Source organism: Heterocephalus glaber, unplaced genomic scaffold, assembly GCF_053883595.1.
Source record: "Heterocephalus glaber isolate CG9 unplaced genomic scaffold, H.glaber_assembly_v1.0 deba00001724, whole genome shotgun sequence".
Taxonomy (NCBI): Eukaryota; Metazoa; Chordata; class Mammalia; order Rodentia; family Bathyergidae; genus Heterocephalus; species Heterocephalus glaber.
The window spans coordinates 10,385,339-10,407,972 of NW_028258435.1; the positions used below are offsets into that span (position 1 = coordinate 10,385,339).

Consider the following 22,634-nt stretch of genomic DNA (forward strand, 5'->3'; position numbering starts at 1 on the left):
TCTTGTACCTCTCCTTTGTCTCCTTCCTCTCCCTCACCATCTTGTGACCCTACTCCGCCATCTTGTGACCCTCCTTTACCTCCTCCTACCCCATCCCCACCACCTCACATCTCCCCACCCCGGGCCTGTTCTCGCTATCCCACCCTTCCACCATCAGCCCTGGCCACACAGATGCCCCTCTGAAAGGTAGCCGGGACTGAGGGCATTGTTAGAGTACATGTTCCCTTCTCTTTCTCTGACCTTTCTCAAATTGAAAAATGCCTAGGCTCCTTTTTCTCTGATCCCGATGTTTATATCAAAGAATTTTGCTACCTTACTCAGTCTTATGATATGACCTGGTGAGATATTTATACAATTCTTTCAACTACTCTCTCCCCAGAGGAATGCCAGAGGGTCTAGAGGGCAGCCCAGGCAGTAGCAGATGATTTTCATGCCACAGATCCAACTAAACTAGTGGGCACCCAGGCAGTGCCAGATACTCAACCTGATTGGACTTACCGGGATGGAGACCCAGGCAGAGATCTCCAAGACTACATGACTTTTTGTCTCGGCGAAGGCTTAAAGAGAATTTCACAAAAGACAGTTAATTTTGATAAAATTAGGGAAATAACTCAGGGGCCCCAAGAAAATCCAGCACAGTTTCTTTCTAGGTTGGCTGATGCTCTTCAAAAATATATCAAAATTGATCCCTCCTCTCAGGCAGGCATGATTGTTATTAACACCCATTTTATTTCACAGTCTGCCTCTGACATCAGGAGAAAACTAAAAAGGGTTGAGGAGGGCCCCCAGACCACACAAACTGAGCTCCTCAATGTTGCTTTTAAGGTGTTCAATCACCATGAGGAACAAGCAAAACAACAAAAAGTGGCCAATTACCAGATGCTGGCAGCAGCCCTACAGGGTAAACCACCATCCTGCAAAAGGATGTTTACTCATGATGGGCCTCCTGGGGCCTGTTTTAAGTGTAATCAGACTGGACAATGGGCTAGAGAACGTCCCAATCCCAAGCCACCGCCTGGCCCTTGTCCCGACTGCAAGCAGACGGGTCACTGGCAGGTTGACTGTCCCCTTCGCCAAAGAGGTAAGAGGCCATCCCCTCCTCAAACCCAGTCAGCAGGTGTGGAGATGTCTCTGTCAGAGCTCATTGGCCTGGTGACGGAGGATTGACGGTGCCCAGGGTCATCTACAGCCCCCATGGCCATCACTCTCAATGAGCCCAGGGTAACTGTCAGTGTCTCAGGTAGGCCTATTTCATTTTTACTTGATATGGGGGCTACCTATTCGGCCTTACCACAGTACTCAGGCCCTCCACGTCCCTCCACGGTAACTATTGTGGGAGTTCAGGGAATACTCTCAAGCCCACTAAGTACACCACCCCTAGCTTGTTCTCTGCTGGGCAGTACATTTTCACATAGTTTCTTGGTTATTCCTAGCTGCCCTACCCCCATCTTGGGGAGAGATATTTTAACTAAATTTAGGGCTTCACTTACCCTTCACTCAGCCAATTCAGACCCTACCAGTATTCTGCTGCTCCTGGCTGCCCCCCTGACAGATTCAACTCTTAATCTAACTTCACCCTCTCCTAGGGAGCTTTATATTAACCCCTCAGTCTGGGACACCTCCACCCCTTCTGTGGCTAAACATCACCCTCCCATTCAGATCTCTCTCAAAGATATCACTCAATTTCCAAATGTTCCCCAATACCCTTTAGCCTTAAAACATTTAAAAGGATTAAAGTCTGTAATTACCAGTCTACTCAACAAGGGACTTCTCAGACCAACTCACTCCCCCAACAACACTCCTATCCTTCTAGTTTTAAAAATAAATCGTTCCTACAGGATGCTGATCTTAACATTGCTCAGAAGAGATTCAAATGGCCAGTAAGTACATGAAAATATATTCAACATAGTGGTCATTAGAGAAATTTAAATTAAAACAATATTAAGACTCTATATTACTCCAGAAGGAATGCATTGTCTAAGCCTTTGCTCTCCTAATTTGTGAAAACAGTGCTTCCTCATCCAGTTCCTGGACATTCCTGTTGAGGTTTGCAGATCCTTCTTCCTGTAGTGAGAATGTGTGTGACTTTGCTGTGTTCTTTTCTTTTCTGAAAGAAAACAGCACTTGTGTTCATGTGGATACCTGTTAGTGACTTTCTCAGTTCCATCTGTCATTATCTATCTCTCTGCCAATCTTTTCCTATTCTCACCTTTTTATTTTTTTAGTTATTGATTTTTATCAATTGAATGGAACATTTATCATGGTGCTTCATACATGTACATAAAACACCTTAATTCTTTTTTTATTTGCTTCCCTCCCACATCCCTCCATCTCCAATTTCCCTTTCTTTACTTTTTTTTTGATACAAGGGATCAAACTCAGGATTTTGCTCTTGCGAGGCAGGCGGTGAAACCACTGAGCTATATCCCTGGCCCTTAACTTTTGCAAAATATTTGTTTCTTATTATTTGTCTTTTATTTTGCCTTTTAATTTATTTATATATTTGGTTTTTTATATAAAGTAAACCATGCAGCATTTAAGCTTTTGTGTCTGATTTATTTCAATTACAGAATGGGAAAAGTTTTGCAAGCTATTCCTTAGTCAGCGAACTCATATCAATAATATACTAAATAGAGAAATGAAAAAATTAGAGCCTCTCAAAATAAAAATGGGCAATTGAAATGATACGGAAAAGTTTTAGATAACTCAATAGATTGAACATTAAGGTAGTTGTAGAAGCAAAATAAGTAACGTGTTCTTTTAAGATTTGCTTTTCCCATAACTCCTTGTTTAAACTGACAGTTATCTGACTCTAACAGGTAACTTCATTAACCTAACAAAGTTACCATGCCAGAGTGAATTTACAATGTATATGGCCTCTCTCATGTCTGAGACTTGTAAATAGGAACTGGAATTGTATTTACGTATCAAAGACCACTAGGGATGAGATAATGGCTAAAAAAGGATATAAAAAGGGAAACGCTGAACAAAGGGCCCGCGGATACTGACCAGATCGGTTTCTGGCATTCCCGCCCACTCGCGAGAAGAAATTTTATTATTTTATCCGAATTCTGTGTCTCCGTGTATTTCTTTCCGAGATTTCTGCAACAGAAGTTAATAGACACTTCTCATAGACAGAAGTAGAAATGCCCTAGCATTGCCTGGATTTGAGACACTCTCTCACAGTGATTTCTCCATGGTGAATTAACTAGAACTGTCTTAGCAGACTGGTGACCCCATTCGGAAAAGCAACACACAAAGATCTCACTGAGTCCAGTAAGAAGACTGGAGTAGCCAGGCATGGTGGTGTATCACTGTAAACCTCTCACTGGGTGTCAGGTCTCGAACCTAGGCAGAACAGGAAAACATCTCACAGCACCTTTGCCCCAAGCTCTTCACACCTACCAGAAATGTACAATAGGAAGCCAAAACATGAGTTGGAGAGGAACATGTGCCCACTGCACCCAGCAATGCCTGCAAGCTGGATGCCCAGCAACCACGAGAGACATCCTGCACCCCAACAGATCAGCCCCAGGTCTCAAAATTTTCTGCTCTCCCTGAGAACTCCCACCTCTCCTACCCAACTCTCCCTACAAAAGTTTCCTTTCGCCTCACCCTTGGGGCCAGTGGTCCTCTCGCCTTTGGCCCGCTTACACCTACCCTCAAAGTGAACTCTGCTTGTGGCTTCAACTTCGTCTGACTCAGTGGTCTAGTTTGCTCCTCAGTTTACCCTAGCACTGGGAGACTGGAGCAGGAGGTTCACAGCCAGCTCTAGAGCAGCCTGAGCTATGTAGTGAGTTCAAGAACAAACTAAATTACATAGCAAGACTCTCTTAAAAACAAAAAGAGAGAAGCAGCTCTGCAAAGCCAGGAGTAAACTCTTCCGAAATGTGGGCTGTTGTAAAGAATCCACTTGTCAACAAAAGGCAGGCTCTCCGTTGTGAGAAAAAGAAAAGTTTATTTGAGTGAACAGGGACAGGGACTAAGGTCAGGGGATTCTAAGGGCTAGCAGGGGGAGGGAGAGATAGTGGTGGCTAGCTGGGAGTGATTTCATCCCTGAGAGGATGGGCTAACACCAGGGGAGAGAGATATTAGCAATTAACTGGGAAAAGAATTAGTCTTATATAGGTATTGAAGGGGCTAAGGAATCTGGGGTGACATAGTTATGGCTTAGCTGCCCAAGGATGGTCTGGACAGATATGTATACAATTACTGCACTTTTGGGCTCCAGGGGGTTGTAAGCCATATTTTTTAGTCCATTTATCTCACTGACTGGGCAGCTGCTGGTATTTGTTAAAAGCAGCCTATTTATTTTCCCTGTTAATTTAGGGCAGGCCTGACACAGGCTAGGACAGGTCAGCATCCTGGGAGACAAACAGGTCACGAAGTGTCCGGGTTACACAATCTCCCATCTGAGTCGCACTCACACTGGTAAGGATTGGCTTCTGTCGTCAATCTTAGCTCAGAGGGCGGGCAATGGAGCAGGAGCCAATCAGAGTTGAGGGGCGGGCTGTATGAATTATCCAATCAGGTGGCCTGGAGGTGGGTTCTGTTTCCTGGCGCCAAAGCCCAGATCCTGAGCACAGTGCTGAGAGCCGCCCCAGCTGGCTAGGCTGTCCTGCTTTAGGATTTCTACTGGCTGCAGGCTGCGGGAAGCACCCGGGGAGACCCTCCAGCGACAATGGTGAGTTTGTGAGACGAGTGCCCTGACTCAGGACGGGACGGGAGGGGGCGAGGCCTGGGCGGAAGCCGTGGGAACAGCAATGGCGCCGGCGCCTCCGCGCTGCTGCGATCAGAGCTCCTCCTGGTCTCCGCGCCATGGATACTCTCTCCTTCCCGCCGTGCCTCAGGCAGGTCTACCCTGTGTGCCCAGCACCCCGTCTGTCCACAGCCACCCCGCCAGCCTGGAGTGCACTGTTGGGCAACGCAGCTGCGTCTCTACCTGTGCGCGAAGAGTGGAAATTGTGGGGAGACCCTGCTTCCAGTGGGGAGTTAGCCTGGGGGACCTGTGCTGTGCTGGTTCCCTAGTCTCATTCGTCCCTCCGGCTGACCTGCAGGACCTCAGTTTTATAAATGTCTGTGATATAGGGTCTCAGCCACACCTTATTTCCTCAGACCACGGTCCTCTGTGATGATAGTAAATTGCCAAAATTCCAATATATGCCCCCATTGCCACACTCAGAATCAGTGAATATTAATGCCATGAGAATTAAAAGAAGGGATGGCCAGGCGTGCTGGTCACACCTGTTAATCCCAGCACTCCAAAGACTGACGCAAGAAGTTCGTTGTGAGTTGGAGTCCACCCTGGGCTACCAAAGACCAGCCTAAACTACTTAGACCCTGAGTCAAAGAACAACAACATGACCCCCCCACAAAAAAGCCCCAAAGGAAGAAGACTTAGTAAAATTTAGATAAATATGTCTTACTTTACTATTGATCAGGTAACCTAATCAGTTTTCTTGAGACAAAGTGCTTCTATGTAGTTCAGGCTGGCCTTGAACTTACTGTGTAGGTCAAGTTTGCCTCCAACGTGTCTATCCTGACACTGCTTCCTGAGTATTGAATCAATACTCCAAGTATTGAATCAAAACCCAAGACACGTGAGCACCTGCTAATGAAAAGCAGTAAACAGCCACTTGGGCTATAGCATTTTCAACTCCACTCTGAGATGAAGATTCCAATTACAATCGAGACTTAAATTCTCTCAATTTTGTCCCAACGAAAGTTCCTGAGTCCAGTATTTACAATATTACAGCGCTTGCAAATCAGTGTCTACAACTCATCTTTTTCTGCTGTGTCCTCCTCACCAGTGTGTCTCAGTACCCTTGTCCCTAATTGTTTTGATGTAAACCTGAAAATTAGGAAACCATTTGACTTGCCTGGCTTAAAAATTAGATAGCATCCTCTAAGTATGCTAAAAAGGGATTTCTCTCGGGTATAATAGATTTGAGATCTGGTTGATATTTCTATTGTACAAAAAATTGAACTTGGGCCTTTTTCTCTGAACTACATTCTCCACCTTTTAATATTTTTAAAATTTTGAGAGCAGATCTCACTATGTGGCCCAGGCTGCAGCAAACTTCATCCTGTTTTCTCAGCCTCCTGGAGTGCTGAGGTGACAGGCATATGACACCTTAATCACCACTATTATCCAGGATCACTGTGCTTGGTTAAATGAACTTCAGTGGGGCATGGTGCTGCCCAGCCTTCATCTCAGCCGCTTGGGGCACTGAGGCAGGATTATTGCAATAGCAAGTCCAGGCTGGACAATGGAGCAAGACCTAGATCAACATAAAATCACTGGGGCTGTGTCTCTAATCTAAAGTAACTTGTTAACATGTGCAAGACCCTGAATTCAGTCCAGCACTGAAGCATAAAGGAAAAAGTGATAAGTACTCAATGGAAAATTTACTTTTATTTTGAATTATATGCTGTTTGCACATTAGTGGTCTCTGCTATAATACTTGCTCGAGATGCCGGGCAATAGCAGAGTCCCTGTCAGCGACAGGACACCAAGTGAAAACATCCAGTGATTTACAGTGCAGCACATTCAATAAATTACGTGAGATATTTAGTATTTTATTATGAAATAAGCTATGTGTTACATACATTTTCTCAAATACAGGACAATATAAGTGTGTTTATCAGTTTTAAGAAGGCAAGGCTTAAAAATGTTTGCTAAATTATGTATATTCGGTGCATTTCCCATACATTATATTTTGAACAGCCTGTGGGTTGATCAAGATAGTTTCCTTTGGTAACTCAGGCAGAATGTGTATGTAGACTCATTCCTTCAACTCTTTGTACAGTGCATCTTTGTAGAATATGAAACTTATCAGGCAGTGTACTGTGTTGAGTGTTGTATTAATCACATTCTCCCCAGCAACTGAACTGGGATACAGTGCAAGTAGTTTTTTGATTAAAAAAAAAATAGCAGTGCTGTGGCTTTTGTTTCCTGGTTTTGGTTTGATTTGGTTATTTATTGTTTTAGTGTTATAGAGAGGTGCACCACACTGGTCATACTGTCTGACTTGTTTCACGAGGACAATGGAATAGGTTAGAAATTGTCAGTTGTCAGACACAGGGCTGAGCAGTTTGACCACAAGACACCAAGCATGGACAATGATAAAGAGAAAACACTTCCGTTTCTACTTCTATTTTATGCTGATTATGCGAACAATTCTTTTTATTTTTTTGGTACCGGGAATTGAACTCTGGACCTTGCAACTATGAGGCGGGCAGTAGAACCACTGAGCTAACAGGCCCAGTGGGAATAATTCTTACTGCCTCCATTTTGGAGAAAGTATATGGCTTTCTACTCTACTATCTTCTCTTTTCTGACTACCTCTTCCTTTTTTTAATGGCCTGAACTCATGTCTGCCTAGAACTGTCACCTTCCAAACTCAATGGGGCACCTTCCAGGCTTTTTTCCTTTGAAGTGATTTTTATCACTCCAGGGTAAGAGATGACCATGGGCATTTCTTCTGTGTTGCATATGGGGCTGGAGTCTGCAGTCCATGAAATTCCCCCTGAGTTTTGCTGAATTCCCCACGCTCTGTGGGCAACTCTCTCCTGTTGGCATCCTGGAGAAGCCTGAGGGAATGGCCTTCCCACAGCTGAGATAAAGCACAGCTTCAGTTCACTCACCCCCATGCTCTGGCCTCTACACCCCCAGTGTATGTCATCATAGCACAGCAAGCTGTGGAGACCTTTGTGGGTTTTTGCTCCAGTAGAATCTGAAAGGTAGTGGGTCAGGGGGAGAAGAGGAAAAAGCTCCTGGCATGGTGGCACCTGCCTGTAATCCGAGCACTCAGGAGGCTGAATCAAAAGGATTGTCATGAGTTTCAGCCAGTTTTTCAGTTTTTCAGCCTGGGCTACTTAGCGAGACCCTGTCTTTAAAAAAAAAAGGAGAAAACGTGTTCAAGTACAGATTGAGATTTTTGTGTCACTGAGCTTGTATTTGTAATGCAGTTAAAGTTAGAAAAATGTCATCTTGTGGGGTCTTTTTCATCTCACAAGGGTGCCATATCATCCAGGAGTTTATGTGTCCACTACAGCTGCTAAGTGAGTGGTTTTCAGTCACTGGTGATTCCATACTTGAGAAAACATGTGTATGGAACATAACACCTCATTTGCCTTTTCCACAATTGTTGGGAAAGCAGGCTTTTCAAGTTCTATTGGTGATATAAATGCACTGGAAGCATTCTCTTTCTTGTTGACCTCAAAACAGATTAGAGGAAATGCCACTGATGCTCAGAAGCACGCTTGCTAGTGCACAGTGTGTGTAGCAATTTAAAATCTAATACACACCATCCACACTACCACCACCAGTAGCAGAATGGTCCATCTGTTAACTTCTTTTAAGGCTGACATTAGAAGTTTATGCAAAAATTGATAAAAGTCCAACCTTCTAATAAAATGTGTTCTTAAAAATATACTTTCTTCCTTACAGTGTTCATGATCCACATCATAAGTACCTTCTTGCACTTTTGCTTCTATTAATAGCAAATCATTTTTTTAACTTGTAAGTCAAAAACCCCATCCTTAAACAAGCCTAAATTAAAGACTATTTCTCTGTAGTTATTATGTGTATACAGACCTTGATAAAAAACAATTCTAGAGCTATTCCTTTATACTATATTTTCTGATTGGGAATCCTTTGGATATACTGTATTCATGTAGTTTTACTGAATATTAAAACTATGAGGAGTGTAATATTTTTTAGTTGGTCTCTGAAAAGACATCTTGTCATTGTTCTAAGATGTTACATCTTGATAACTTCATCTGTGGATAATGATTTTGCCTCTTCCATTTCAATCCTTATGTCACTTATTTCTCTTCCTTGCATTATAACATGACACATGAATTTTGGTCTCGTGTGACAGAAGAGTAGAGATAGTGAATGTTCTTGACTCATTTCTGATCCTAAAATAATTCATGTAGAGTTTCTTCATTTAGAGTCCCATATGTTAGTTTTGGTATATCTGCTGAATCTGGTTGTTAATCCATTTTGGCTTTTTATTAGAGACCTTTAATAAAGAATAAATAGAAATATTTAGAAAACATGTTTATGCCAAGATTCAAATAATCACATGAGGTTTTTCTTTTTTGATTTATATTTTTGATCCTGAACTATTCTAATCTTTGATAAAATATACAAGCATCACTTAGTTATAATATTGTTGCTGTGTGAGGATGTATGTGTGTATGTGTTTTTGTGTGTTGGTGTGTATGTAGTACTTCATATTGCACCTAGGGCATCACATATGCTAGGGACCCATGCTACCACTTAGCTTTCTGCCAAGATGAGAAGCTATTTTCTAATCATCCTTGTAATTTACTATAATGTTTTATCCTGGCTTTGAAAATCTGCATTCATAGGCGTTACGCCCTTTTCTTGTAAACATGCTGCTTGGTGTCAAGTAAAAATTACACTAACTTGATGGAGTATTACACTACCTTTTTTTAGTATAATGGTTGCATTAGTATATATTTTATGTACTTAAGTATATTAAATATACATTCCATGGGGAATTGGTGTATATACATATGTTGGTCTATGTCTCAAAGTTTCATAGAAGCACCTGTAATCCCATTGGGAGATGAAGTTATGAAGAAATATTTTGTTTGCCCCTTGAGTTGCTTGCCAACTTGTTGGATGCCACACAAGGCCTCTCATTCATATACCGTATTTTAAAATTTACATGTTACTAAGAATTTATATCTGCACTCTAAAGTTCATTAATTGATATTTTAGTTATACTTTTAATCTTAAAATATCCTCAATCTGCCAGGTACAGAGGTATGGACGTTTAATCCCAGCATTCCAGATTCTTATCAATAGGATCAAAATGGGTCACTCTTTGTCAGAAATTAAAATATCAATGGTCTTTGCAAATATTTCTCATTTTCAAAGTGAGATTTGCTGTTACACTTGCTTTGTTGTTACTCCCTATGTTATTCATATTTTTCATATTATTGATTTCAGTTGTATTAATGGTTGTGTTTTTCTCTTGAACTGTTTTGCTAAACGTATTTCTGAAAACTATATTTAACTGAATGTTTTCTTATTTCAAACTTTGAAAATATTTTTAAATTGTCACTTGATTCTAAATATATCAAACTTAGTTTTCTGACTTATATTTGAAACGAGATAATCAAAAAAGGAGTTTTGCATCGGGAATACATGAGTGAACTAAATATAGTTCAGTTGTAGAGCACATGCTTACGAACACTGAGGCCCTGGAGTCCCTTCCCCTACCTGGCACTGAGAAATGAAATCAAATGGGATTTGTAAACCTATTCACTCTCTACAACTTCTAATTTTTCTGTATTACAATTGAGACTGTATTTAAAGGTAGTAATGATGATTACATATGTTCTAACAAAAGTTTTGTAAAACTTGTCTGTTTGGAAACACTTTTTTGGTATGGTCTAAATATATCTAACACCTAGTGCATGAATATTATTAAGTGACTTAGAATCAATCATCTACTCTTTGCATTTCTGAAGTTAGTTAAAATTTGGAACTACAATATCTACCTGTGTATTATCGATTTAACTATTTCTACTTCTCAGTGAAGTTCTGCGACTTACTACGTGAAATCCAGGGACATTTCACATATGTGTTTGTTTTATGCTGGTTGCCTAACAATACAAAGTCCTGCTGAATTGCTCATTTTGACCTTGAAATTGTAATCCCCTTGCTATATATTTCCAATATGCTGTTTCCATGTGTGTAGCACTATCCTTGCTGCATTCATTTTTTAAAATTTCATTTATTTTCAGTTTTTTGAGAAGGGCTCACTATATGTAGTTCAGACTGCCCTTTAGCACACAATGGAATTTGAGGCAATGCACTTCCTTTAATTTCCCAAGTGCTGGGATTACAGGCATGCCGAATGCCTGATCTCATTTTATAAAGAACATGAAATAAGATGTCTAGAGTAAAAACCAGTATTACAAATGTGAAGCAGTATATAGTGGTACCTTGTTTTATGAACTTAATTTTTCAAATTTGGGAAAGATGGATGCATTTGTGTTTGTATGGGGAAGATGGCTGTGATAGCCAACCTGACTCCATTTGTGTAAAGTTATGTGATTCTGGGTGGTGCCCCCCCCCCCGCCTTTGGGATCCCCTGCATATATGTTATCTTTGTGACCTTTTGGTAGAGCATTCTGCAGTTGTGTCATCTTTACTGCCTTGTAAACAGAAGACCCCCAACCTGTGCGATACTTTGGGTTTTTTTTTTTGATACCAGGGATCGAACTCGGGTCCTTGCGCTTGCAAGGCAAGCGACGGAACCACTGAGCTAAATCCCTGGCCCTGATACTTTGTTTTGATTAAACTGTGTGAAACTGCCCCTGAACCCTAATGACTTTGCAAAGTTTTGCTCCTGTGAAATTCTGCTTGTGCTCCCTGACTCCCTGAGCCCTCCCCAAATAGAAGAGCCCTTAAAAGGACCCTGCAAATTGCCTTTCCTTTGTTGAGAACTTTTCTGGTGTGAACCATTCTCCGTCAGCTGGCTTATAATAAAGGACTCCATTCAATCCAGAGTGTGGCTCATCTCTATAGTTCCAGCTCATCCAGCCCTATCGTGTTTGTCATGGGATGTGCAATTTGCTAATGGATCCAGATTTTTGTCACATGCTTTTGTGTATGAACCAAATTGTTTGCAAAGAGAAGCATTTGTAACACAAGGTATTACTGTAGTTTTCAATAATCAATTGAGAAATACTATCAAAACAAATGTTTTATATAACAACTCAATTCAGATATTTCCTAGAACATGCACACTATGAGAAGCTTGATCATTTGTGCCTGACTGTAACTGCACCAAATGCATTTTCACTTTCCTGTAATCAGTGCTAAACAAACAACTATTAGTGACTAAATTCTGGCTTAAGGACTTAATACATTGGTCTCATTTTACTGTATCACCATAGTGAATGCTGAGACAATAATTGCTAAATAGGTGAAAGAGTAATTCACAAAAAGTTTTTTATTAACATAGAATTATTAAGAAACAGTTACTGATCTCTTAAGCGCATATGTTCATTTTTCACCTGCTGGCCAGTGAACAGATCAAAGGAGTCCATATTTGGTTAAGAATAAAAAATGATTTGCTGAAAGCTAGCAGTGAGGAGGTGGAGTGGCCGCTCTTGCTCAAATCACCATCTCTCCATTTAAGTGTGGGCAAAGGTAGTTTAGTTTAAGGAACAGTGTGCAGGGAGTACGGAGAGGTAATGCAAATCTGCACACTGGCTTCATCCCTTCCAGCTGTCCTTAGCTCATCCTCTTGGGAAAGGAAACCAGGCCCCAGGCGTCCTGGTGTAATCATCTGCATGTTTTCTTTTTCATCTGGGCTGAGGAGAGATGGGGAAGCTGTGTATGTCCTAGGTCTTAGGAAATCACTGTCTCTAAGGGGAAAAAAACCTTTTAATGACCTATTTCAGGCCGGACATGGTGGTGCACATCTGCAATCCCAGGAGTATGGAGACAAGCCGGAGGATTACTTCGAGTTGGAGGCCAAGCTAGGCTATATAACAAGACCCTGTCAAAAAAACCAAAAGGAAATAATAAAGTTCCATTTTTCAGTGCTTGTTACAATACTATTTCTTCTGTGTACAGTCTAAAATTTCTCCATTGGGGCCAGGGATTTAGCTCAGTGGTTCCAGTGCCTGCCTCACAAGTGCAAGGTCCTGAGTTTGATCCCTGGTACCAAAAAAAAAATCTAAAATTTCACCATTGTATCTTTTTTTGTTTTTAATATGTCTTTGCAATTCATGTAGTTTACAATATTATGGGGAGTGATTGTGTACCACACCATATTTCTTTTTTTTTTAATTTCCTCCCCCATTTCTTCCAATTCCACTATGCCAATTTTCATTCTTACAAGTATTATTAATCTTAGCTCATGTAATGTCATATTATCTATACATTAATTGATATTATTAGATTCTTGTACATGGAACATCTTTATTCTGCTTATTTCCCTTTTCCCTGTTCCTCACCCCTCAAACATTTCTCCCTTGGACTACTTCCCTATTGCAAGAGATCTATCATCTAATACCCTTCTGTCCATCATTATTATTCTCATTGTTTGTACTTTGCCTCCCTCAACTGAGAGACAGCATATAGTATTTAAGCTTCTGGGTCTGGTTTATTTCACTCAATAGAATATTTTCTAGGTGCATCTATTTTCCTACAAATGTCTCAGATCTGTCATTCTTTACAGCAGAATTGTATGCAGTTAAATACAGATACAACATTCTCTTTATCCAATAATTTGTTAGTTGGTATACAGGCTGTTTCTAGGATTTAGCTATTATGAGTTATGCTGCAGTAAATATTGGTGTGCATGTATCACTGTAGTATGATGTTTTAAGCTCTTTGGGGGAAGATATGTAAAAGGGAGAGAGCTAAGTCATATGAAATTTCTAATTTTAGTTCTTTGAGAAATGTCCATACTGACTTCTATAATGATTGTAGTAGTTTACATTTGCCTTAAAAATGAAGGAGGGTTCATTTTCACCACAGCCTCACCGGCATTTCTTATTGTTTGATTTCTTAACGATTGTCATTCTTTCTGGAGTAAGTTGGAATCTTAGCTTTGTTTTATTTTGCATTTTTCTAATGGCCAGAGATATTGAGCATTTTTAAAATACATTTGTTGACCATTTGTGTTTTGTCCTCTGTGAAGCATCTGTTCTTTTCTGTTGCCCATTTCTTGACTAGATCATTAAATTTAAGTGGGGTTTTTTTCCTATTCTATGTATGTTCCTAATATTATTCCTCTATTTGAGGAGTAACTAGGAAAAATTTTTTTCCCCATTCTGTATGCTCTCTTTTCACTCTCCCTATAGATTCTTTTGCTGTATAGAGGCCTTTTAGTCTTTGTTAATTCTTCTCATTCTTTCCTGTGCAATTGAGGTTCTGTTTAGAAAATCCTTTCCTACATCTATGTCTTCCAGTGTTTTCTCTATTCCTTATCTTCCAGTAGATTTAATGTTTGTTTTAATATTTAGATCTTTGATTTATTTAGATTTCAATTTAGTGTATGGTGAGAGATAATGATCCAGTTACAATCTTCTGCACACAGATAACCAGTTTTGCAAACACCACATGTTGAATAGGCTGTCTTTCCTCCAACATATGCTTTTGGTCCCTTGGTTGAAGATCAATTAGCTGAATGTGTCTAGAGAAGTTTCTGTATCCTTGATTCTGTTCCATTGATCCACATATCTATTTTTGTGCCAGTACCATGCCATTTTTTTTCAATCACTATTGCTTTGTAATATAGCTTTAAGTCAGGTATTGCCATGCCTCCTACTTTACTCTTGTTTCCCAAAACTGCTTTGCCTCTTCTGGGTCTCTTCTGTTTCCATATGAACCTTAGGGTTGTTTCTTCAAGATCTGTAAAGTATGTTGTTGGTATTTTGCCATATACTGTATTGAATCTGTGTAAGAGTTTTGGGAGTATGTCCATTTTGATAATGTTGAATCTGCCTATCAAGGCACAGGAAACACCTTTCCATTTTCTGATGTGTCCTCAATCTCCTTCCTGAGAGTACCATAGTTTTGTATGTAGAAGTCTTTCACTTCCTTAGGTTAATTCTTAGGTATTTCATTCTTCTTGAATCTACTGTGGATAGCATTTTTGTTCATAATTTCCTTTTCATCCTGTTTATTATTGGTGTACACAAATGCTGATGATTTTTGTATGTTGATCTTGTATCTTGCTCCATTGCTGAACTTTGTTATTCTAAGAATTTGTTTCTTGGTGGGGTTCTATGGGTTTTCTATATAGAGTATCATATCATCTGTAAATAATGATAATTTGAGTTCTTCTTTGCCTATGTGTATCCCTTTTCTTTCTTTTTCTTGGTTGATTGCTCTGGCTAATGTTTTGAGTATTATGTTGAATAGAAGAAGTGATAGTGGATGTCCTTGTCTTGTTCCTAATTTTAGTGAGAATCCTTTTAGTTTTTCCCGTTTAGTTTGAGTCTGGCTATTGGTGTGTCATAAATAACTTTTAATCATACTCCAGTATGGTTTATCTCTTTTCAAGGTTTTTATAATGAAGAGGTGTTGAAGTTTGTCAAAGGACTTTTCTGCACCTATTGATATTGATCATATGGTTTTTGACCTTGTGTTTATGTGATGAATTACATTTATTGACTTACATATGTTGAGCCATCCTTGCAACTCTGGGATAAAACCTCCTTGATTAGAATCTATGATCTTTTTGATAACGAGCTGCATTCTGTTTGCTAATATCCCATTGAGGATTTTTTTTTTATATTCAAAGTTCTGTTTATTTTCAATAGTGAAAACAACACAACAAAGAACCAATCCATGAATAAGTCTAACACAATTTTTAGCACAAAGCTGTGGTCAATAAATTTTTTAAAACGACATTACTATTAATAGAGAAAGTTTTTGAGACTCCAGAGTTTTGTCTGTGTTTGAAACAAAACTGAGTGTTAGGTAAAGAAACACATACTAGGAGCCAGGGATTTAGCTCAGCGAGCGATTCCATTGCCTGCCTCATAAGCACAAGGACCTGAGTTTGATACCCAGTACCAAAAAAAAAAAAAAGAAAAAGAAGCACATGCTAGAGACTTGACTGAGAAAGGCTCCAAGAAAACAATAGCTAAAGAACAGGGTCCCCAAATACTAAGTTAGCAAAGCAAATATGAGATTTTCAAAGCACTCTAGAAATCCAGAGCTCACTGGGAAATGGGATGGTTTGGGACAGGCCATGTTCAAGGCCTTATAATTACAAATTAACATACTTCTAGATTCTTGGTTTTGAATCTACCATAAACTAGACAAACTTCTGGCAAAGGACAAGAGGTTCTTTACTCATGCTGTGTGAAAAGACCTATACCTCCTAATTTTCCTCCTTTTACTCTGTCATTAAGCTCCTGCCTCTAAATCAGCAGGGCTTCCATTCCAGCAAAGGATTACTATCTAGTAGATCAATTTCTCTGGTTCAGATTTTTCTTTCATAAACACAATGATTGCCCAGGGATTTAGCTCAGTGGTGCCACCGCCTGACTCGAAAGCGCAAGGTCCTGAGTTTAATCCCCAGTACCAAAGGGGAAAATCCCCCTAGAAACAGAATGATACTTGTTAAGGACAACTCTAAATATATCCAACTTCTTTGACTTTTATTCTCCTACATAACTCTGTTTGGCTACAAAATCTGAGACTCACAGAATGATAACGCATTGGTCAGAAGATAAGTGTCAATTTCAATGTAAGAGCTTTCTAAAGATCAGTGGTCACAACTGTTTATCTGCCAGGATTTTTCCTTTTCTCATTATCTTGTTAATTATTTCTTTCGGAATTCAATCCTCCGAGCTACATTCTGAGCACCAAATTTTTTGACTAATGCATCTCTGGTAGCTTCATCATCTTTTTGCAAATCTAAGCCATCTTGCCCGGACCAAATGGGGTATCCATCTGCTCTCCGACCACACTCTAAAAAGGAGGAAGTAGCTTCCAACTCACCACTATTTTTTAGGAAGGCCTGTGTAACTGTTGATAGATCCAAGTTAAAGTTTTCCATTAATTACTGGATAATCTTAATGGCAGCTCCCACCTCTGGTGACGAAAGTTTTTCTTCTTCCTCCTCATCAGGCTGTTTCTGAGTCTTCTGGTGTGGGAGGATCATCATCACACATAGTTATATGTATTTCAAAATCAGAGCTCTCATTCACCACAACTTCCTCAAAGTCCTGGGTGCTTTCTACAAGTATTTTTTTTGATAGTTTCATTTTCCCCCCTCTCTTCCTTCCCACATTCTTCTTCAGGCAAGTCTGGAGTTCTCTTATTTTGTGGTTCCCCACTGTCCGCAGCCTCCGGGTCCTGCTCCACCTTCCTCTTGAGCTTCTGCGAAGAGGGGCTCACGGGCGCGTCCCCCAGCAGGTACTTGTGCTCCTGGCCCGGCAGGTGCTTGAGGTAGCGGTCTTTCATGGACTGCTATGAGTGCTGTGTGAGCCCGCCCTTTTCCATCGCTTTCCACAGAGCGTTGCCCGGGACCGAGCTGGGTGAGCGGGCATGTTCCTTCACGTAGGTCAGGATGGCCACGTCGTCTGCGTCCGTGAAGGCGGGACTGAGGCTGGGACTCTCTGCGGCGCCCTCGCCTGAGGCCCCGGGCTTGGTCTCCAGAGCCTGTTCCCCCACCGAGGCCGCCCCCAGCCAATAGTCTTCCAGCTCCAGCCTCTCCTTGCGCTCCACGCAGTCCAGGATGTACCGTGTGGAGATGAAGTCTCCCGAGGTCTCGGCCAGCACTTCCCCGGGCTGGGCCAGCAGCACTGCCCCGGGCTCCTGCACCCAGCACACGGTGCCACCGCCATGGAGGATCACCGTCGACAGCCAGCGCTTGATCGGGCTGGGCTGCACGTAGAAGGACAGAGGGCTCCGGTCTGCCCTCACGAACAGTGGAGGAATGAGTGGGCCCTTTGGGGTCTTTGCCCACATCCAACGCCTCCGCCATCCTGACGCCCGGCACCACAACAGCCGCCCTCTGCCGAGCGCTTCCTAGCGGAGCCCCTGTTGAGGATTTTTAAATCTATGTTCATTAATGAGATTGGCCTATGGATTTGTTTTTCAGTTAGGTCTTTATTTTGTTTTGGAAACAGGGTGATACTGGCTTCCATAAATGTTTGGGAGCACTTTATCCCTTTCAGTTTCTTTGAAGACCTTGGGGAGTATTGGTAATATGACATCCTTAAAAGTTTTGTAGAATTCAGCAGTGATTCCATCAGGTCCTGTGGTTTTTGTAGTTAGTTAATTTTTTATTACTTTGTCAATTTCATTGCTTGATTTTGGATTGTTAGGCATTTTTATGTCTTCATACGTTTGTTTTGGTTGTTTGTGTATGTCTAGAAATCTGTCCCATTTCTTCAAATTTTCTTAATTTGTTGGAATATAATTTTTTGAAGTAGTTATCTTCTTGATTTCCAGTGTCTGTTGTGATTTTACACTTTTAATTTCTTTTTTGAGTTGTTTTACTTTTTCTTTTGAGACAAGGTCTCACTATGTAGTTCAATTGGGCCTTGAACTTACTATACAGCCCAGGCTAGCCTCGAACTTGAGGTAAGCCTCCTGTCTCAGCCTCCTGAGTGCTGAAATTACAGGCTGCACACTCGGCTCATATTTTTTATTTCTTTTTCTTTTTTTTTTTGTACTGGGGATCAAACTGAGGACCTTGCACTTGCAAGGCAGGTGCAGTGCCACTGAGCTAAATCCCCGGCCCCAAATTTTTTATTTCCATTTGCACTGATGTGAGTTTTCTCACATTCTCTTGTTAAGTCTGGTGAAGGGCTTTTTTATTTTTTCTTTCAAAGAATCAACTCCGGTTCATTCTTTTTAAATTTTTTTTTCTTTAGTATCAATTTCATTGATTTCTACTCTCATCTTTATAATCTCTCCTTAATTTCTGTTTGTGCCTGGTTTTTTTTTCCTCAGGTATCTTAAGATTTCTCATAAGGTTGTCTATTTGAGCTTGCTCTGTTTTCCTAATATGAGCATGGATTGCAATGAATTTTGCTTAAAACTATTTTCATGGTGTTCCAGTTTTTTGATGAGTTTTGCCATCATTGTCGTTACCTTTCAGAAAACTTTAACTTTCTTCTTTGAGTTCTTCTGTGACCCAGGTATTTATGAGTATATTGTTAATTTTGCTGGAGCTTTCACCTCCAACATTTATTCTGTTGTTCTTTTCTATTTTCATTGCACAATGGTCTGTGTATGCATAGGGTCATTTCTATTTCTTATATTAAGCAGGCTTTGTGGACAAGTATTTGGTCTATTTTGTAAAAAATACCATTGTTTTGTTGAAAAGAATATATACTCTGTTGTAGAGGGGTGGAATACTCTGTATTTATCCATTAAGTCCATATATTCAAAGATGTTCGGCTTTGAAATGTTTTATTGGTTTTTTTTGGTCTAGTTGATCTACCTCTTTGCAAACATGGGATGTTAAAATCCTCTACTATAAGTGTATTTATTAGTGTTTACTTGATATTCTACTTTCAGCAGTTTTTGTTTTACGAAAGTAGGTGCTCCAGTATTCTGTGCATATATGTTTATCAATGTTGTCTCTTTTTGTTGGATTGTTCCTTTAATTAGTATGTAGTGATCTTCTTTGTTTTTTCTAATCAGCTTTAAATTTACCATGTCTGATGTTAGCATTGATACCCCTACTGTTTTGGTGGGTCCTGGTGCATGAAATGTTTTCCATCCCTTAACTTTTAGTCTATAAATATTTTGGGGGTAAGATGAGTTTTTTGAATGCCACAGATTGTTGGATTCTGTTTTTTGATCCAGTCTGCCAGTCTATGTCTTTTACTTGGAGACTTGAGGCCGTTAACAGTGACAGATATTACTGAAATGTGTTCATTATTATCATTGCCTTCTTTATCTTTTGTTGTAGCCTTTGTTTTTTTTTTCTGATATTTGTTGTTGCTGCGTATCCATTGACCTTGCTAGTTTTCTGTGTTTTGAGCTGTGTGCATTTCATTTTTTCCTGTCAAGAATATTAAGTATTTTCTCTGGAGCTTGTTTAGGATTCATATAGCTTCCCAGCTGACCTTGGAAATATCTTAATTCTCCATCTATTTTGAAGGATACCTTTGCTGGGAAAGGTAGATCCTACAGGCATCATGGAAAATTTTTTGAAAGGCACATTATTTGGGGTGTATAATGCCCACTTTTTAAGAGGTATTTGTATTGATGAATTATTAATTTCAGTTTTTTGCGTTTTATTAAACACTGTGTCCTTAGGAAAATAAAATATCAATAAGATGAAATATTAAATGTTTAATATCTAATGAGTATTTAGAACAAACATCAACATTTTCAACATCAATTGATTTTCTTACCTGATATAAAAATATAACAGCAAAAATAAATTTCAGTGTGTACTACAATGAGAATACAAACAATACCACAGAAATAATCTTTGCTTCAATTATCACACCTAAGGCAGTCTTCTCACATGAGAGCAGCATGTTCCATATACAGGTCTCACTTACACTGACAGCACGTGTGCTTAGCTTTCCTTTCCTATTTGGTGCCATAATTGTTACCTCTCTTGTCTTCTTTCTCTTTTGTCAGGAGCTTTTTATTATATTATATAATGTATAGCAGGAAAATAAATTATCAGTAAAATAAAAGAAGTATTTAGAATAAATAGCAACATTTTCCACATCCACTATTTACATGCTCACAAGATCTGAAAAACTAATAGCAGAAATAAATTCCTATGTGAACTATAATGAAAATACAAATAAAACTCTACCACAGAACAGTCTTTACTTCAATTATCACACCTAAGGCAGTTTCCACACATGAGAACAGCATGTTGCGTACATACTTATCACTTACACTGATAGCATATGTGTTTTGTTTTCCTGTCTTCTTTGGCAGGACATACTTGACATCTTGCTGATCTTCTTAGGAGGTTCTTGTGATGTTTCACCAGTCTATTCACCTGTCTGCCCCAAAATTCTTTTGTGGAGCTCTTTGAACAGATACATAATTGTCCTTCTTCTGTTGTAATTAATCCTTTGTCAATTCCAGTCCCAATCCTGTAAAAAAATTTCTCTGATATTTTATGTTCGTTATCTTCTTTGTAAACTATGAAACTATTGATGCCTGACATGTTTAGAATCAGGTAAAACATAATTATTGTTCAATGCTTTGTGTTTTGAGTGACATCATAGTTACTGCATAACTCACCAACAATATCTACTCAACCTTTCATTTTGTTGTATATGAAGTCAGTATTTATGGGGAACAGCTAAAAGCATACTTGAAAGACTACTGATTATCTTGAATATTTAAGAAAGGTTTATAAGAGGCTGGGGATTTAGCTCAGTGGTTCTGCCACCTGCCTCGCAAGCTCAAGGACCCGAGTTTGATCCCCGGTACCAAAAAAAAAAGAAAAAAGAAAGGTTTATAAGCTAAATATATTTAACTCAAGAAGTTGAAAATAGAACAAGAAACTAAACTCAATGAAGGTAGGAAATAAATATGAGGGCCAAAAAGATGAAGTACATAAAGAATGAATAGGAAGTTAATAATTTCACATCACATTTCTTAAAAAGATTAAGATAGGTGACTAGAAATTTGATTAAAAGAGTAAAAGAGTGAGGGGATAAAAATAAAAGATGAGGATGAGGGATGTAGCTCAGCAGCACCGCACCTGCCTGGAAAGTGAAAGGTCCTTGTCAGGTAAAAGAGCTGAAAACCAAAACCAGACCAGAACCACAACAAGCCTTTATTGCAGGGACAGTCTGCTGGGCTGTCTCTGAACAAAGGAGTGTAGCCTCATTTTATTGTAAAATGTGACCATTTCTGGATTAATTTGTATTAAGATTTACTATCAATATTTGTTTACTTGTTGTTTGTTTTGAGACAGAATCTCCTTACATAGTCCAGGGTAGCTATTACTCACTATGTAGCACAGGCTGACCTTGAACTCACAAGTTCCTCCTCCTGCAGCCTCCCAAGTACTAGGATTACAGGCATGCACCACCATGCCAGGCTTCACTATCAATCTTATCATCATGGTGTAGTGTTGACACTATCAACACTACTTTATTTTTCTTTGCCATGTAGGAGGCCAATTTCTTTCTGAAATCCCCAAATTGTACTATACATTTCTCTATTGTGAACTTGAAACACTTTTTCAGCTTTCTTCTTGGGGACAGTTCCTGTGCTAGTCAACTGGTGTTTTTTTTTTTTTTAGCAAATGTAACATCAATGAGTAACATCAATGAGTTTCTTCTTGGGAACAGTTCCTGTGCTAGTCAACTGATGTTTTTTTTAGCAAATGTAACATCAATGAGTAACTAGGAAACCATTAGTCAAATGTGACATTTGGATTACTTTTTGAAATGAGTGCAAAAAGTCTGTTCACAACGTCATACAGTTTATTACTACACGAGTAAAGACCTGGTGGCTGAGTTCCAGAATAAATTTCTAAATTCAAGGTGTAAAATGTCTTCCCATCTACCAGGGCATATATTTTCATACCATATTTGGGAGATTTATTTGACATGTATTGTGAAAACCTTCAGTAATCATGAAATAATGCAAGTTGTTCATGAATTGCCAGATAGTCAAACCATGTATAAATTGCTTGACAATTTGTTTTTGGGGTTTTTTTTTGGTACCGGGGATCGAACTCTGGTCCTTGGGCTTGCGCAACAGGCCGCAAAACCACTGAACTAAATCCCCAGCCCTTGCTTGACAGTTTAAAACAAAGCTTTGCAATAATGAGTGAATAGCAGCCAAATTGTCAAATATTTTTTTCTTTCATGGTGGGTCTTTCTGTTATCAAAATGTAGGCAATTTTGAAAGAAACCAGATGTTTTGAGTGTCATTATTCTAAAAATCTCAACCTCATCTTTCACTTCTCCATGATTACTTTAGATTCTGAATATTAGAATGATAAAGTCCTTATCATTTTGAAGGCTTTTAGTTCAGATAATGAGGTGTCATGATAAATGTATTTTTGAGTATTACTATTGATGGTTATAGAATGTTTTACTTGTATTTCATTGTTAGTGTATCTCAGAACATCTTGTAGTGTATCATCCATTACAAACAATTT

General features: G+C 39.5%; 1 protein-coding gene and 1 pseudogene across 1 annotated transcript in view; one reads left to right on the plus strand and one right to left on the minus strand.

Moving 5' to 3' along the window:
- Window positions 1-4,561: 4,561 nt before the first annotated feature.
- The window catches only part of LOC101699555 (uncharacterized), an 80,010-nt gene continuing 61,937 nt past the window's right edge, over window positions 4,562-22,634 (plus strand). The window contains exon 1 of the mRNA XM_087199611.1: window positions 4,562-4,684. Within this exon, the coding sequence (XP_087055737.1) occupies window positions 4,682-4,684 (3 nt within the window). The 5' untranslated portion in view covers window positions 4,562-4,681. The remainder of the gene's footprint in view (window positions 4,685-22,634) is intronic.
- On the minus strand, window positions 16,175-17,507 carry LOC101700168 (telomeric repeat-binding factor 2-interacting protein 1 pseudogene; annotated as a pseudogene).